We start from the raw sequence: 17,594 nt of genomic DNA on the forward strand, positions 1-17,594 counted from the left end.
CTTCATAAATCTGGGCAGTATGGGAGGGTGGCAAGGAGATACAGATGTCCTTATTAAAACAAATACACATCAAAGCCCTACTACAGTTTGTCCAAAGACATGTAGGATACAGGACCATGTGGTGGAAGAGTCTGAGGACTGATGAGACAAAAATAGAGCGTTTTAAGGTTTTTGAGTATATACTACATTTTCAAAATTGATACATGCCGCCCTGAATGTGTATAGAAAATCTGGTGTTCTTTTGGTGTGCTTGGAGTGTTGTGTGTTTTAATACAGTGGGATTAAGTCAGTGAAGATTATTATTATCCTGGTGCAAACACACACTACTTAATTATAGATAGATCTCCAGTTAAATGTCTCCCTATAATACATGTTGTCTAGAGTTTGAATCCCCAGTAGGATAAGCTGTGCAAGCTGTATTTCAATGCAGGAAATGATGTACACTTGTAAGTTGTTTTAATTTTAATTATAACCAGCGACAGCTCCTACCTCGGTGGAGATGGGCAGCTGCCGGTGGTTGTGCTACCGAGTCCCTCCTCCCTGGCCCCCGCTGCCAGGTCCCTTGTCCCCGCCGCAGGCTGGGTCACGGCATCTGTACAATGTAGTTCACAGATGCTGGGACCGGCGCATGCGTAATAGTGGTGACAGTACTGTGCATGCGCAAACCGCCAGCTTCTATGGACTGCATTGTCTGCACTCCACAGAAGCCAGCTAGGGCTGCCCGAAAGGCAGAGAGTGGCTACCTGCAGTAAGCCAGCTCTCGGCTAATCGCAGCCCGGTCTGGCAGTCCCGGAGGGCTCTGACCTTGCATATTCCTCTGACTGGATTCTGCTCCTCCCCTGGTACCGCTTCTACTGACTTCCTGGCTCTGACCTTGCATATTCCTCTGACCTGATTCTGCTCCTCAAATACAAATATTTTGATTACTGTTATTATGCTATCACTTTATATTAGTTGCTTAATATACATTTGTGTATTAATTATGAGTAGCCTGATTCCTAGATTCAAATTGGTGGTTCCGTTTCATGTAAAATAACTTGCTAATAGTTTCAGTATGAAATACAATGAGCGTTTACATGAGGAATTTTAAAAAAAGCAATATTTTTTTAAATAGTTTCCAGTTTTATGGGTGCTCCCCATTGTCTAAAAATGCAAAAAGTATGGGCAGCCCAGGTGTAAGCCTACAGTACAGAGTGAGCAGAGACATTATCCAGAACAGGGAGATCAGCGTGAGAATATGCTTCTTAAATAGTCATCCCAAGCCACCATGCCAGTATCTGCTTATCAGCAGGCCATCGACTCTTGTGAAATCCGTAGAGAATGAAGAGAGAATCGGTCTTTCTGATGGCACAGGTACGATCCACGTAGATCCTTAAGGCGCACGGACCACGTCCTGCGATGCATCTTCCGCAAAAAGGCCCAGTTCCTGGAAAGCCGGGACTACAATTTCTTTGTTAAGGTGAAATTTAGACACCACCTTGGGAAGATACCCAGATTTAGTTCTGAGAACCGCTCTATCTTGATAAAAGATCAGAAATGGAGGACGACATAACACTGTCTCTAAATCTGAAACTCTTCTAGCTGAAGCTATGGCCAGTAGAAAGAGAACTTTAGCTGTGAACAATTTAAAAACCACTTTATTAAGTGGTTCAAATGGGGCAACTTGAAGGGCCTTTAGGACTAAATTTAAGTCCCAAGGCACAGTAGGAGGAAAAAAATGAGGTTGAATGCGCAGCATCCCCTGGAAAAAAGTATGCACATCCTGTAAGATAGCAATTTTCTTTTGGAACCATACAGTCAATGCTGACACTTGCACTCTCAAGGAAGCCACCTTCAAACCTTTATCCATTCCTGACTGAAGGAAAGCCAAGACCCTAGAAACTCTGAAAGACCTAGGGCCCATTTTCCGTTCACTGCACCAATGAATATAGGCCTGCCATATTCAGTGATAAATTTGAGCTGAGGAAGGTTTCCTTACTCTGAGCACTTTTTGAATTACCTGTTGTGAGAATCCTCTTGACTTCAGGATAGAGGTCTCAAAAGCCACGCCGTCAAAGACAGTTGATCCAGATGTCTGTGATAACAAGGACCCTGCGTCAGTAAATCTGGACATTGAGGGAGCAGGAATGGGGCATCCATCGACATTCTCTGCAGATCTGTGTACCAATGTCTTCTGGGACAAGACGGAGCTATTAGTATCACTGCACCCTTTCCTTATTTTATCTTTCTCACCACCCTGGGTAATAAGGCAATTGGAGGAAACACATAGGCCAGATAAAAGTCCCATCTCACCGACAGGGCATCCACAAAGATCGCTCTGGGATCCTTTGTTCTTGACCCGTGTGCGAGAACTTTATTGTTCTGACGGGATGCCATGAGATCTATCTCTGGCAACCCCCACTTGTTGACTAGAGTCTGGAAGACCTTTGGGTGTAGAGGCCATTCGCTTGCCTGAATGGCGTGTCGACTGAGAAAATCCGCTTCCCAGTTTAGGACTCTCGGAACAAAAACACTGCGGACAAGGCTAGATCATGAAGTTCTGCCCACTTTAGCGTGTGACTTACCTCCTTCATAGCTTTTCGGCTGCGAGTTCCTCCCTGATGGTTGAGATACACTACTGCCGTCGTATTGTCCGGATCTGAACTGGCTTTTCCTGAAGGATGTTCTTTGCCTGAATTAGTGCCATGTATATGGCCTGAAGTTCCAATATATTTATTGGCAGGCAACCTTTTTCCTTGGTCCATTGCCCCTGGATACAAAACCTTCCTGACACTGCTCCCCAGCCCTGGAGACTGGCATCCGTTGTCAGAATTTTCCAATCTGATATCCAAAAGGGTCTCCCTTTGTCCAGATGGGAAGTCTGTAGCCACCAGGCTAGCGACCTCCTTACTTCCACCATAAGGACCATAGTCTGCATTTTTATCATCTGAAGAAAACCATTCAATTTGGCAAGGATCAGACCCTGCAGAGGCCTCGAGTGGAACTGAGCATACTCCACCATGTGGAATGTTGACACCATCAATCCCATCACATGCATTGCTGTGTGGATGGATACCCTTTGACTGTGTAGCAGCTCCTGAATCCTTGATTAAACTAAACATACTCTTTGAAGGCTTGAATCCAGTAGAGCCCCCAAGTGAGTCATCTGCTGTGACGAAACCAGAGACGATTTTGCCCAATTTATGAGCCACCCGTGCTTCTGCAGACACGTTATTGTCTGTTGCAGATGACACAGGAGCAATTCCTGAGACTGTGCCATGATTAAAAGATTGTCGAGGTATGGAAAAATTCTTATCCCGTGCTGGCGGAGATAAGCTGCCATTACCACCATCATTTTGGTAAATACTCTGGGGGCTGTGGCTAACCCAAAAGGTAGGGCTTGAACTGAAAATGCTGTTGGAGGATAGCGAACCTGAGATAGCACTGATGGGACAGTGGTATAGAAACATGTAGGTAAGCATCCATATAATTCCCTGTCTCCATGGCCAAAATGATGGAACGTAAAGTCTCCATATAAAACAGAGGTACACAAATGCACTTTTAGATTGAGTATGGGCCGAAATGACCCATATGGCTTCTGAACTAGAAACAGGTTGGAGTAAAAACCCTGTCCTTGTTGTGCAGGAGGAACTGGAATGATTTTCCCTGACTGAAGCAATTTCTGAACGGCCTCTTGCAAAGCCCTAGCCTTTGGGGGTCATTACGAGTTGATCGCTCGCTAGCTGTTTTTAGCAGCCGCGCGAAAGCATAGTCGTCGCCCACAGGAGAGTGTATTTTAGCCTTGCAAGTGTGCGATTGCATGTGCAGCCGAGCTGTGCAAAAACATTTTGTGCCGTTTCTGAGTAGCTCTGAACTTACTCAGCCCTTGCGATCACTTCAGCCTGTCCAGTCCCGGAATTAACGTCAGACACCCGCCCTGCAAATGCTTGGACACGCCTGCATTTTTCCAAACATTTCCAGAAAACGGTCAGTTGACACCCACAAACGCCTTCTTCCTGTCAATCTTCTTGTGATCGGCTGTGTGAATGGATTCTTCGTAAAATCCATCTCCCAGCAACTATCCGCTTTGTAGCCATACGACGCGCCTGCGCATTGCGGTGCATGCGCAGTTCTGACCTGATCGCAGCGCAGCGAAAAAACCTAGTGTGCGATCAGGTCGGAATGACCCCCATTGTCTCTACCCGAGACGGGCTGGTACAAAAAAGGAGGGTGTTTCTTGAAGGCAAATGCATAACAGAGATACCGCTTCCTGCATCCAGGAATCTGTTGTAGACTACTGCCAGATCTGAGCAAACTGAAGAAGTCGGCACCCCACACTGGAATCCCCCAGGTGGAGGACCGCACCATCAGGCTAATGGCTTATTTTCTGTTTTACCAACCGGTCCTCTGGTAGCCCAATGCTTTGTAGTCTTACCAGACTTGTTGTATTGGGGCTGTTTGCCATCACTTTTCCCTTTAGCTTTTCCTTGAGACTGAAAGGGCCGAAAAGCTGTAACTTTAGGTTTGAATTTGTATGTGGAAGGAAACTTTACTTTCTTGGAGTCTTTGCTGACTCCAAAATATCTGTCAATTCTTTACCAAAAAGAATATCTCCAGAGAAAGGTAAAGCCTCCAAAACCTTTCTAGATTCTGAATCAGCTTTCCATGTACGTAGCCAAACTGCTTTGTGAGCGGCCACTGTTGAAGCTGATGCCCTGGAGGCAATTGTACCCATATCCAAAGCTGCTTCTTTCAAGAACCTTGCAGCCTGTTTTATATGTGCCATATGGGATTGAAAGATCTCCTTCCAATGCATCAGCCCAGGCAGCCACCACTTTTGCCATCCAAGCTGGAGCCATGGCTGGTCTTAAGACTGCTCGAGACAGGTAAAAAATGTTTTTAAAAAAAAAACATCCACTCTCCTATCCGTGACATCATTTAATGATGTTGAAGGCAAAGGTAATGTAGATTTTCGCACTAATTGAATAACATGCATATCTACTTTGGGGGCCACCTCCCTCTTTAAACAATCCCCAGTTGGAAGAGGATAATTGGAATTCAATTTCGTAGGAATTCTAAACTTCTCAAGCATCTTCCATGATTTCTGTCAGCTGATCTGACCCAGGAAACTCAGTCTTAACTATTTGGGGATGTTTAAACACAGGTGCCTTGGATTTTAACACAGGCTCTGCTGATTCTTCTAAGGATAGAATGGCCTTCATTGCCTTAATTAACTCTGCTATGACCACTGAGCTGAGGCCTACCTTCTCTTCGTATGCAGAACCAGAGCTTAATGGGTCTTCATCCTCCAATGAATCCTCATCTGAATCATATGTAGACTGTGAAGATGTAGATTTACTTACCACTGGCTTTTCAGCCTGTATCTTTTGAGAGGCTACGGCTGGAAGTGATGAAGCGCAGGTGGGAAGCTGCATGTAAGGGTTAATCGTGTAACCTATTCCTGGTACAGAAGTTGGAATTATCCGCTCAGCTATACTGGATAATGTTTGTGCAAACATAGCCCAAGGGGGATCAACTTGTACCTGTATCTGCCTTGTACAATTCAAGAGACCTTGGTGAAAGCCAAAACAATTTGCACGCAAACCATCCTGAATCAGATACCGAGAGATTAACCCAGCTTTGCAAGGCAAACATGATATGAATGCTGGTGTTGCTGTGAGTATCTTCCTCACCTTTGCCACTCTTAGACATGATAAATAAAAAACACTTACACAGTGTACTACACAATGGGGGTAATTTCAAGTTGATCGCAGCAGGAATTTTTTTAGCAGTTGGGCAAAACCATGTGCACTGCAGGGGAGGCAGATATAACATGTGCAGAGAGAGTTAGATTTGGGTGGGTTATTTTGTTTCTGTGCAGGGTAAATACTGGCTGCTTTATTTTTACACTGCAATTTAGATTGCAGATTTAACACACCACACCCAAATCTAACTCTCTCTGCAAATGTTATATCTGCCTCCCCTGCAGTGCACATGGTTTTGCCCAACTGCTAAAAAATGTCCTGCTGCGATCAACTCAGAATTACCCCCAATGTGTGACTGTAATCACTTTAAGACTCGTTAAAGAGACATACAATCTGACCCTACCCTGCATTGTAGGGTCGGACCAGCATTGAGGATCGGAATAGATAGAAAAAAACTGACAGAATTATAGTAAAGTCAGCAATCACACTAGCAGTCAGTCACATGGTATACATTAGTATAATAAGCAATATGAGCACATAATCAACTACAGATGCAGTAATATATTTCTCCTACATACTTGAAATGTATTACTTTATAAAAGTTTTAACCATATTCAGACGCATAGCGAAAGAAACCACAGTAATATTATCAGTCTCATATGCATTATGCACTTATCCAACTGATCGTACTCAAAAGGTAAATAGAGACTTAGGTGGTCAATCCGAGTTGTTCGCTCGCTGCTAATTTGCGTATGCACAGCAGGGCGCACGCGCTTAGCAATTTTACACAAAACTATGCTATTTTACTCACGGGCGAACAAAGCTTTTCAATCGCTCTGCTGATCGTAGTGTGATTGACAGGAAGTGGGTGTTTCTGGGCGGAAACTGGCTGTTTTCCAGGAGTGTGCTAAACGCAGGCGTGCCAGGTAAAAACGCAGGAGTGGCTGGAGAAACGGGGGAGTGACTGGCCGGACGCAGGGCGTGTTTGTGACGTCAAACCAGGAACTAAACGGACTGAGGTGATCGCAATCTAGGAGTAGGTTTGGACATACTCAGAAACTGCAAGGAAATACTTAATAGCAGAATTGCTCATCTTTCGTTAGAAATTCTGCTATGCTAAGATACACTCCCCGAGGGCAGTGGCCTAGCGTGTGCAATGCTGCTAAAAGTAGCTAGCAAGCGAACAACTCGGAATGAGGGCCTTAGTGCTGTACAACCCATACTCAGCAGAGTGGGATGCAGGGAGACTTAACCCGCTTTCAGGATTGATCAATACGCCTGCGAACGCTGAGTGGATGCAGACACTATTAGTGTACACCGCTGCTCCGTGAACCTATAGTGAACACAGACGCCCAAGTGAACACTGACGCACCAGTCACACAGCCGCCTATGCTGCAACTGGGTCCCTTAGTACAAAGTGTCTCAGAGAGAAGCGGGAAAACAGTTCATGGTGGGAGATTCAGAGGAAACTGGTCATGAACTGGGGGGAGGGGCGACCAAGAGAGCGTCTCACTCCCCACTGCTGACATCAACCCTAGGGATTGCAGCCTCATACTACTCCTGGAGCCTATGATCCTTAAGGGCTAGCACTGGTGCACCCGAGGTGTCAGCCACGTCAGCGACTGTTTGGTAGTCTCCTCCCAAAGCAATGCGGCTGTGTCCGTATTCCCCCTCTAAGCGGAACCGATGCCTTACCTTCTCCCCGTGCTCCGGCCACAGCCTGGTAACGTCTGCTGTACCTGCTGGTATATCAGACTCAAACGCCCGCCGAAACAGCACTGTACTCGTGGGTAAGCGTTGTCGCAGGCCAGCGGAGAGTTGTTGGAGGGACTCTTTCTAAAGTACGTATAAGATGCTTTTTAGAAAGATCACTCAAAAAAAAATAGTAAGACTATAAAAATAAAATATGAAAGCTTATGGCTGCTAAAAACCAGCAGCCCATTGACCATGGTCCGGCTCCTGCCGCACCAAACAAAAAAACTGATTTGTCTGAGCCAGGAGGCGGGTATATATGGACGGGCCCGCTGCATGCTGGGAGGTCGAAAAGCTTTGACCGATTTGGGATATGATAAAGCGACAGCGGATTTGCACCAATGTTATCCTGTGGATAACCTGTGGACCCTGCCGGAGAAAGGAGCAGTAACCTTTGTGTGTGACATACTGTATGAATGCAGACACCTCGGACTGGCTGACAGTTAGCTCTGAAGCAATGTTTCCAGCACTAGCACTTGAAAGAAATGGCTACTGAGGGTAATAAATAGGCCTAGAGCCATGCCAATCCTGTGGTGCCAAGAAAACATCTTTTACCCTTAATCACTGTAATTATTATACCCAAAACAATTAACAGTATGGCGTTTCATGAAAGTATGTAATAACATACTGATACCTGTGGGTTAGTTGTCCTCTTTGGCCCATGTTTCCTGCCCTTTATCGGAAGACCACCTATGAAAAAAGATTAATAAAGCAAATAAAAAATTGTTTCCCAACTTTTTTTTTTTCCAAAAAAAATATGTTTGCGGCTATAATCTTATGGTATCCGGTTGATAGATCGACAGTAAAAAGACTGTCAATAGGTCGACCCGAAGTGGTCGGCATGCATAAGGTCGAAAGTGTCAGAAGGTTGACATGACAATGGCCGATGCAAGTTTTTTTTTTTTGGGGGGGGGGGGGTCAACTTTTTCACCAGTTATCATCCACGTGGACTACAATTGGGAGCGCAGAGGAGCGAGGCACCTTTCCCACAGCATGGCATGTAAAACCAGACCACAAGGGTACACATTTTCACTAATTTGGATAAGATGTGGTGAAACATACAAAACTACACAAAAAAAACCCTGTGCCGTCCATTTTTATGACAACATTTTTCATGTCGACCTCAGAATCAGATCCAGCTTTATTGGCCAGGTATACTTGCGTATACTAGGTATTTGTCTTCGGTTTGCTATACAACAGCCAAGTAGGTAACAGATAAGCTGGTGTGTGTGTGTGTGTGTGTGTGTGTGTGTGTGTGTGTGTGTGTGTGTGTGTGTGTGGGGGGGGTTTGTGGCAAGTAAAGTCACACAGATAGGTATACCGTAGGGACACAAGTTAGTTACATGTACGTCTAGTCAGTCAATGTTCAGGAGTTCAGCAGGCGGACCGATTGAGGAAAGAAACTTTTGAGGCTTCTGGTGGACCTGGCTGGGACAGCCCTGTAACGCCTGCCTGAAGGAGGCAAGTTAAACATGCTGTGGCCGGGGTGTAGCTGGTCTTTTACTATCTTCATTGCCCGCTTTTTAGCTCTGGACAGGTCCTGGACTGAGGGAAGGTCGGCCCCGATGATCTTCTCTGCGGTTCTGACCACCTTTTGGAGCCTGCATCTGTCCCTCGCGCTGACGGAGCTGTACCATACGAGTATCGAGGAGCACAGTACCGACTCCACAATCGCGGAGTAGAAGAGGAGCAGAAGCTTCTGTGGGATGTTGAACTTCCTTAGTTGCCTGAGGAAGAACAACCTCTGCTGCGCTTTCCCAACAGTGGCGTCAGCGTTGGACCCCCATTTAAGGTCCCGGGAGATTGTGGTCCCTAGAAACTTGAAGGAGTCCACTAGCGATACCACACTGTCAGCAATCGTTAGCGGAGGTGCAGTAGATGACTTCTTCCTGAAGTCCACTATCATCTCGACAGTTTTGAGGGGGTTGAGCTCAAGGTTGTTGTGGATGCACCACTGGGCCAGCCGGTCTACTTCCCATCTATAGGCCGATTCGTCCCCGTCCTTGATGAGGCCGATGACGGTGGTGTCATCGGCGAATTTGATGATCTTTACTGATTGCGCCTCTGAGGTACAGTCATTTGTGTACAGAGAGAAGCGCAGGGGTGAGAGGACACAGCCCTGAGGGGCCCCTGTACTAATGAACCGCGTTTGAGAGGTGAATTCCCCCGCTTTCACCACCTGTGTCCTATCTGTCAGGAAGTCTACTATCCAGGAACAGGTAGCTTCTGGGACCCCTAGGCGAAGTAATTTGGGGTGGAGAATGCTGGGGACGATTGTATTGAAGGCTGAGCTGAAATCGACAAACAGGACCCTCGCGTAGGTACCGGGAATGTCTAGGTGCTGTAGAATGTAGTGCAGGCCCAGGTTGACTGCATCCTCGACACACACGATTCGATCGATAGGCGAACTGCAGGGGGTCCAGTTGGGGGCCAGTCACAGTTTTCAGGTGATTTAAAACCAGACGCTCGAACGTTTTCATGACCATAGACGTCAGTGCTATCGGCCTGTAGTCATTCAGGTTCGTGATAGAGGGTTTCTTGGGGACCGGGACGATAGTAGACCTTTTGAGGCAGGAAAGGACTTTCTGTAGCTCCAGCGATTTGTTGAAGATCTTGGTGAATATGGGGGCGAGCTGACCCGCACATGCTCTTAGGGCAGATGGTGACACTCCGTCAGGACCCGAAGCTTTCCTGGGTTTGGCCCTTTTGAACAATGCCTCCACCTCTTCTTGGGCGACTTGCAGTGCCTGGGGTTGGCTGTCGGTGTTCGGGGCATCGTAGAGGTGATTGTTTGGGTTGCAGGGGACTTTTTTGCGAACCTGCAATAAAAGTGGTTCATTTGGTCTGCTAGGTCTTGGTGCATGGTGGTGGACTTTGATGTTTTCCTATAGTTGGTTATGGATTCCATTCCTTTCCATACAGATACAGACTCATTGGTGGAGAGATCGTTTGTCAGCTTGTCAGAGAACCGCTTTTTTGCTAGCCTGATTCCTTTAGTCAGAGAGTTCCTAGTACGGTTGTATAGTGCTCTGTCACCGCTGCTATAGGTATCCTCTTTGGCTTGACGAAGTTGCCTGAGCTGGGCATTGAACCAGGGCTTGTTGTTGTTGTAAATGCGACCTACTGACTGTCTGTTTACTGTAGATCTATTGAACCACACCCAATCTTATGACTTGAATACATTTGTATCCATCCTGTGACACTATTTAAATAGTTTTATCTTAAGGATACAACCATTAGCAGTGTAAAATCTGAAACATGTAGAATACTTAGCCAAAGAAATAACTAACCTGCAATGTATGATCACAGTATATCATTTAAATTTATACAGCGACAGCTGCAGCCCCTGTGAACTGCAGCACCGGCCATATATTGCCGGAGGGAACCGCTGAGCCAGTGCCGTTTCTTGCGGCGGGCGAGCCGTGCAACCGCACGGGGCGCCCACCGCGGCACTTTGCAGGTCCCTGAGTACCCCCTCCAACTGCGTCATTCAGCAAAACTCCGCCCCCCGAGCAGGAGTACCCGGGAAGAGGAGGGGGAGCCATGCTGAAAAGAGGAGGTGCCGGCGGCCGGCGCGAGGAAGGAGAGGCGGCCCGCCCCGAGGAGCGGGAAGAGCCTCTTGATATGTAAGTTGTATATCTCTCTCCCCCCCTCCCTCTACCTTCCCCCCCCCACACTTGACACTTGCCTGCCACACTGTATAGAATGGGGACACTTGCCTGCCGTGCTATGTAAAATGGGGACACTTGCCTGCCGTACTGTGTAAAATGGGGACACTTGCCTGCTGTACTGTGTAAAATGGGGACACTTGCCTGCTGTACTGTGTAAAATGGGGACACTTGCCTGCTGTACTGTGTAAAATGGGGACACTTGCCTGCTGTACTGTGTAAAATGGGGACACTTGCCTGCTGTACTGTGTAAAATGGGGACACTTGCCTGCTGTACTGTGTAAAATGGGGACACGTGCCTGCCGCAATGTGTAAAATGGGGACACGTGCCTGCTGTACTGTGTAAAATGGGGACACTTGCCTGCTGTACTGTGTAAAATGGGGACACTTGCCTGCTGTACTGTGTAAAATGGGGACACTTGCCTGCTGTACTGTGTAAAATGGGGACACTTGCCTGCTGTACTGTGTAAAATGGGGACACGTGCCTGCCGCAATGTGTAAAATGGGGACACGTGCCTGCTGCACTGTGTAAAATGGGGGCACGTGCCTGCCGCACTGTGTAAAATGGGGGCACGTGCCTGCCGTACTGTGTAACATGGGGACACTTGCCTGCCGTACTGTGTAACATGGGGACACTTGCCTGCTGTACTGTGTAACATGGGGACACTTGCCTGCTGTACTGTGTAAAATAGAAACACGGAATTTGACGGCAGATAAGTACCACTTGGCCCATCTAGTCTGCCCCTTTTTTTTTTATCCTTTAGGTAATCTCAACCCTTTTTGAAATGGGGACTGTTGCCTGCCGTACTGTGTAAAATGGGGACGCGTGCCAGCCGCAATGTGTAAAATGGGGACGCGTGCCTGCCGCAATGTGTAAAATGGGGACGCGTGCCTGCCGCAATGTGTAAAATGGGGACGCGTGCCTGCCGCAATGTGTAAAATGGGGACGCGTGCCTGCCGCAATGTGTAAAATGGGGACGCGTGCCTGCCGCAATGTGTAAAATGGGGACGCGTGCCTGCCGCAATGTGTAAAATGGGGACGCGTGCCTGCCGCAATGTGTAAAATGGGGACGCGTGCCTGCCGCAATGTGTAAAATGGGGACGCGTGCCTGCCGCAATGTGTAAAATGGGGACGCGTGCCTGCCGCAATGTGTAAAATGGGGACACGTGCCTGCCGCAATGTGTAAAATGGGGACACGTGCCTGCCGCAATGTGTAAAATGGGGACACGTGCCTGCCGCAATGTGTAAAATGGGGACACGTGCCTGCCGCAATGTGTAAAATGGGGACACGTGCCTGCCGCAATGTGTAAAATGGGGACACGTGCCTGCCGCAATGTGTAAAATGGGGGCACGTGCCTGCCGCAATGTGTAAAATGGGGGCACGTGCCTGCCGCAATGTGTAAAATGGGGGCACGTGCCTGCCGCAATGTGTAAAATGGGGGCACGTGCCTGCCGCAATGTGTAAAATGGGGGCACGTGCCTGCCGCAATGTGTAAAATGGGGGCACGTGCCTGCCGCAATGTGTAAAATGGGGGCACGTGCCTGCCGCAATGTGTAAAATGGGGGCACGTGCCTGCCGCAATTTGTAAAATGGGGGCACGTGCCTGCCGCAATTTGTAAAATGGGGGCACGTGCCTGCCGCAATTTGTAAAATGGGGGCACGTGCCTGCCGTACTGTGTAAAATGGGGGCACGTGCCTGCCGTACTGTGTAAAATGGGGGCACGTGCCTGCCGTACTGTGTAAAATGGGGACTCTTGTCCGCTGCAATGTGTAAAATGGGGACACGTTCCTGCCGCAATGTGTAAAATGGGGACTCTTGCCTGCCGTACTGTGTAAAATGGGGACTCTTGCCTGCCGTACTGTGTAAAATGGGGACTCTTGCCTGCCGTACTGTGTAAAATGGGGACTCTTGCCTGCCGCAATGTGTAAAACGGGGGCACGTGCCTGCCGCAATGTGCAAAACGGGGGCACGTGCCTGCCGCAATGTGCAAAATGGGGGCACGTGCCTGCCGCAATGTGCAAAATGGGGGCACGTGCCTGCCATACTGTGTAAAATGGGGGCTCTTGCCTGCCGCAATGTGTAAAATGGGGGCACGTGCCTGCCACAATGTGTAAAATGGGGACACGTGCCTGCTGCAATGTGTAAAACGGGGACACGTGCCTGCCGTACTGTGTAAAATAGGATTTTTTTTCCTGTGGTGGCCGTGATGATGAGATCAGATGAGGCCAAGCCCATTTTAACAAAGCCACGCCCATTTAACAAGGCCACGCCCCCTTACCGGGAGCGCGCATGCTTTTTCTTTTTATACGTATATGGGGGGGGGGGGGGGGGGACGCATTTTTGTTTATGTGAATGGGAGGGGGGGGGGAAGCATTTTCAAATCTCGCACTGGGAGCCAAATTGGCTAGAAACGGCCCTGCGCTGAGCACATAGAAACATACCCGTTCTGATGTATGTAATATATGTGCTGGATGGTTCCCCAAGGGACCGGCAGTGCTGTGTGCATCAGGCGCCATGTGGCACCCAGGACTCAGCATAAGGCATTACACTTCTTCTAAGCCTGCCCCCAGACTCCCAATGATTCCCAGGTGATGCATGGTGCCTGATACACACAGCGTTGCCAATACCTGGGGGAACCAGCCAGACCATATATTATATACATCACAATATGCAGGTTTATATGTACTAAGAGGTTCTTACCTGCATATATAAAGTGAACTATATCAAAACATAAAGTGTTCTTGCACGGTACCGTATCTCTGAACACCTAGAAAATAACTGCAAGTAAATTTTGGATATCAGTTTCATGCAAACAATTTTTTTTTTTTAATGACAGCAGATTCACTTAAATGAAAGTTACTGTCAGATAATTGCTGACAGTATGTCTGGAGTTGGTGAATACCCAGAACAGAAGTGCAGAGTGTACTGCTGCTTTCCCCAAGGATTCCTGCTAGGGGGTTTGGGATTCTCTCTGACTGGGTTCCATTCTACAGGCAGTATGGTTGTCACGTTCATAAGGTCAACACCACAATGTCAACATCAGAACGTTTACATGATTTAAATTATGGACAGGCACCAGTTGACATCCTCAAACTGTCCAGGAATAGCTGAAAAATAGCCGAGGTCAGAGCCAGGAAGTCACTAGGAGCGGTACCAGGGGACGTGCAGAATCAGGTCAGAGGAATAGCCAAGGTCAGAGCCTGGAAGTCACTAGGAGCAGTACCAGGGGACGAGCAGAATCAAGCCAGAGGAATTGCCGAGGTCAGAGCGAGGAATTCACTAGAAACGGTACCTGGGAAGGAGCAGAATCAGGTCAGAGGAATATGCGAGGTCATAGCCAGGAAATAACTAGAAGCGGTACCAGGGGTGGAGCAGAATCAGGTCAGAGGAACAGCCGAGGTCAGAGCCAGGAAGTCACTAGAAAAAGGTACCAGGAGACGAGCAGAATCAGGTCAGAGGAATAGCTGAGGTCAGAGCCAGGAAGTCACTAGAAGCGGTACCACGAGAGGAGCAGAATCAGGTCAGAGGAATAGCTGAGGTCAGCGCCAGGAAGTCACCAGAAGCAGTACTAGAAGAGCAGGCAAGGAAAGTATTCAGACAAATTGGACCAAATAGTGGGAATCACACTGGAAGTACAGACAGAAATGAATGCCAGCGTAATATGAAGCACAATATTCTGGCACTGTGCAGTGCCAGAGGCTCCCTTTTATAGGGAGTTGATTTCATGTGTTACTTTAAATCCCCAGCAGAGCATCTGTAGTGAAGCCATGGCTGCCTATACTACACAGCCGCTTTCACTGCAGCACCGGCCCGTATGTGAAGCGCCGCAGCCCTGGGAGGCTAGCCCCACTGGACCCAATAAGTGAGCACTGGGCTCTGGCATGCGGTGACAGTTACAGCACAGTTTGTTTTTGGTAGATTTTGTATATAATTCATTATTATTTTTTTGTAATGTAGCTCACATACAGATCAATTGCCTGAGAAGTGCAATAGGCAATGTTTGGCTGCGCATATCACAGATCAATACAGTACTTCAACATGGACAATTTCTCTGCGCATCTTTAGGGGCACAAGGGAAATTTGGTAATGTTGGTGGTCCCAATAGCACTAAACAGACATTAGCCGCTATTAATACAGATCTGGGTGTCACATTATAGTCTGGCAGCAAGTTGGTGACCTAAACTAATAACCTATTCCCCCTCTCAGTACTGCAAGCAAAATAACAGCTCTATGGGAGGGTTTTGCCATTTTACCAGGCTAAACCCGGCACTGCAAAGCTTTAAAAAAATAATAAGTGAATAGTGCCTCCCTGAACTCCTGTCACCTTAGATTGTGTGCACATAAACAATTGAAACGCCTCCTATGAATGCAGAGTAACATGTTCATCTGCATATAATGATATGTGCTCATATATTTTACTAAATAAAATACATACCTTCTAAAGCCTTACCCTGTGATGTGACTAAGGGGCTAATTCAGACCTGATCGCTGCTGTGCGTTTTCACACAGTGGGTGATCAGGTATGAACTAAACATGCGCCGCAGTGCGCATGTGCATGCCAGAAATGCTATTGGCATCTTAGTCCAGCGATCGCCTCTGCCTGATTGACAGGCAGAGACGTTCGCTGGGCGGGCCGGTTGCGTTTGGCCGCTGTTTTGGGGGTGCGGTCTGGGCAATGCAGGCATGCCCGGACCGTCCGGGGACGGGCTGCAGCGGCTGCATGATGTCACACGCAGCCTATGTGACCCAGGATGCAACAAGTAGCTCCCACCCAGCGCACAGGAGCTGCGCAGTTAGGGAGCTACTTATCAAGTACAAAAGCCACTTTTGTACTTGTGCGGGGAAGGGGGAGGGCCTGACATGCGGGGCGGACTAGCCCTGTGCTGGGCTTCCCCGTGTATATCAGAGTAAATGATCATAGATGTGCTACATTTAGCACATCTACGATCAACTCTGAATTACCCCCTAAGAGTGTTTTGAATTGTGGGGGGGGGGTTTATGCTTGTTCCACTAGGAGCAATGGAGTCCCCCCAACCCCTCCCGTTCCCCCTGAAGTGCAGGCAGTTTCTAAGCTGGGCACACACCTGGCTGATGGGATTGGTAGGTACATACACACTCGATGTGTCATGCCTGCCATCACAACTGGGCGGGTATTTAAATGTGCCCACACAGTTGAGATGTCGGTCACCGGCGGTCCCTGCAACAAATGTACTGAACGCCCTTACACACAGCCAAATGCACCGATAAATCTGTAGATATATCGCCAATCGGCTGTGCTGCAGGGCCGACGTACTATGTCATTCACAGACAAATCAGGGGCACACACCCACCAATGGGCTTGCAATATATTAGCTATTCGCTTGAACAGCAAATATATTACTCAGTGTGTACCCAGCTTTAATCAACACATGGCAAATACGATCACTGATGCTGAACGCAAAGTAAAGGGATTTAGAATGAAACAGAGCATGTCTTAATACAACTGATGAAAAGACAAACAAACCGTATCTTCAATAAATATATTAAGACTATAAAATACTAATTTGCTAATGTTAGAAATTGTATTATTAAAGATTATGGGGCAGATGTACTAAGCCTTGGAGAGAGTGATAAAGTACCAACCAATCAGCTCTTGTCATTTAGCAAACAGCCTGTAACATGGCAGTTAGGAGCCGATTGGATAGTAGTTTATCTCTCTCCACTTTATCACTCCCCAAGGCTTAGTACATTTTACCCTATGTATTTAAGCTACACAATATATCCATATAACAGAATGTGTCAGCACTAGACCAGACATAAAAGACTGTACTTACTGAGAGATATAGCCCATTTTATGTTTGGACTCAATAAGGAATCACTTGCTTCTGAACCACTGTCAGATGTGCTGTGCAATGAAAATGGAAAGCTGGTTAATTTTGGTGTTCTGAGTGTATTCCAGAATTATGATGTGCTGCCCAAATTCAGGTAAATTATGAAAACCTCATTGTACAGTAAAATGGTTATCTATACCAGAAATGACCCAAAGCTCACAGCTAAAGGGGGCTGGCAGAAGGACATACGCAGATTGGCCAGCAAACTGCACTACATCCCAAGAAATGCAGGTGCATGGGTGTTTATTGCATCAACACAACACTATAAAAGTCCCGCTCAACAGCCCAAGTTTACCACTAAGCATTTGGGCCAGGGTGACCGGCAAGTTGGTGGCCAACAAGATATTGCTCTAAGCTGCCGCATTGTGGTAAATCCTCTACTGGGGATAGGACGACTCACCTGGCATGACTGCTATTAAGCAGAGGCTCACTTAGGAGGCCCAAAATTCCCATGGATTATTTGAGAGTGCCTGGAGAACAACTCCTACACACCAGTTACCTGCCATTGCTGATGCCGCTAATGTCTTCTCGACCACAGTGCCACCTGATGTTTTTGATGGTCGTTACCTGGGAATGGCTTAGATGGAGAGGACACCCGGCATCCTGGGTAGAGTATA

General features: G+C 47.5%; 1 protein-coding gene across 6 annotated transcripts in view; it reads right to left on the minus strand.

The window, feature by feature from the left end:
• LOC135005911 (G patch domain-containing protein 8-like) overlaps positions 1–17,594 on the minus strand; it is a 238,166-nt gene that overhangs the window by 68,149 nt on the left and 152,423 nt on the right. For 5 of the 6 annotated variants that reach the window (XM_063951978.1, XM_063951977.1, XM_063951976.1 and 2 more), the window contains 2 exons: positions 16,921–16,991; positions 8,071–8,126 (listed from right to left, as the gene is read on the minus strand). In XM_063951978.1, coding sequence (XP_063808048.1) covers positions 8,071–8,126; positions 16,921–16,991 — 127 coding nt within the window. Of the gene's footprint in view, positions 1–8,070; positions 8,127–13,807; positions 14,400–16,920; positions 16,992–17,594 lie in introns of all 6 variants that reach the window. The other variant, XR_010206446.1, reaches the window with a different exon arrangement.

Source organism: Pseudophryne corroboree, chromosome 2, assembly GCF_028390025.1.
Source record: "Pseudophryne corroboree isolate aPseCor3 chromosome 2, aPseCor3.hap2, whole genome shotgun sequence".
Taxonomy (NCBI): Eukaryota; Metazoa; Chordata; class Amphibia; order Anura; family Myobatrachidae; genus Pseudophryne; species Pseudophryne corroboree.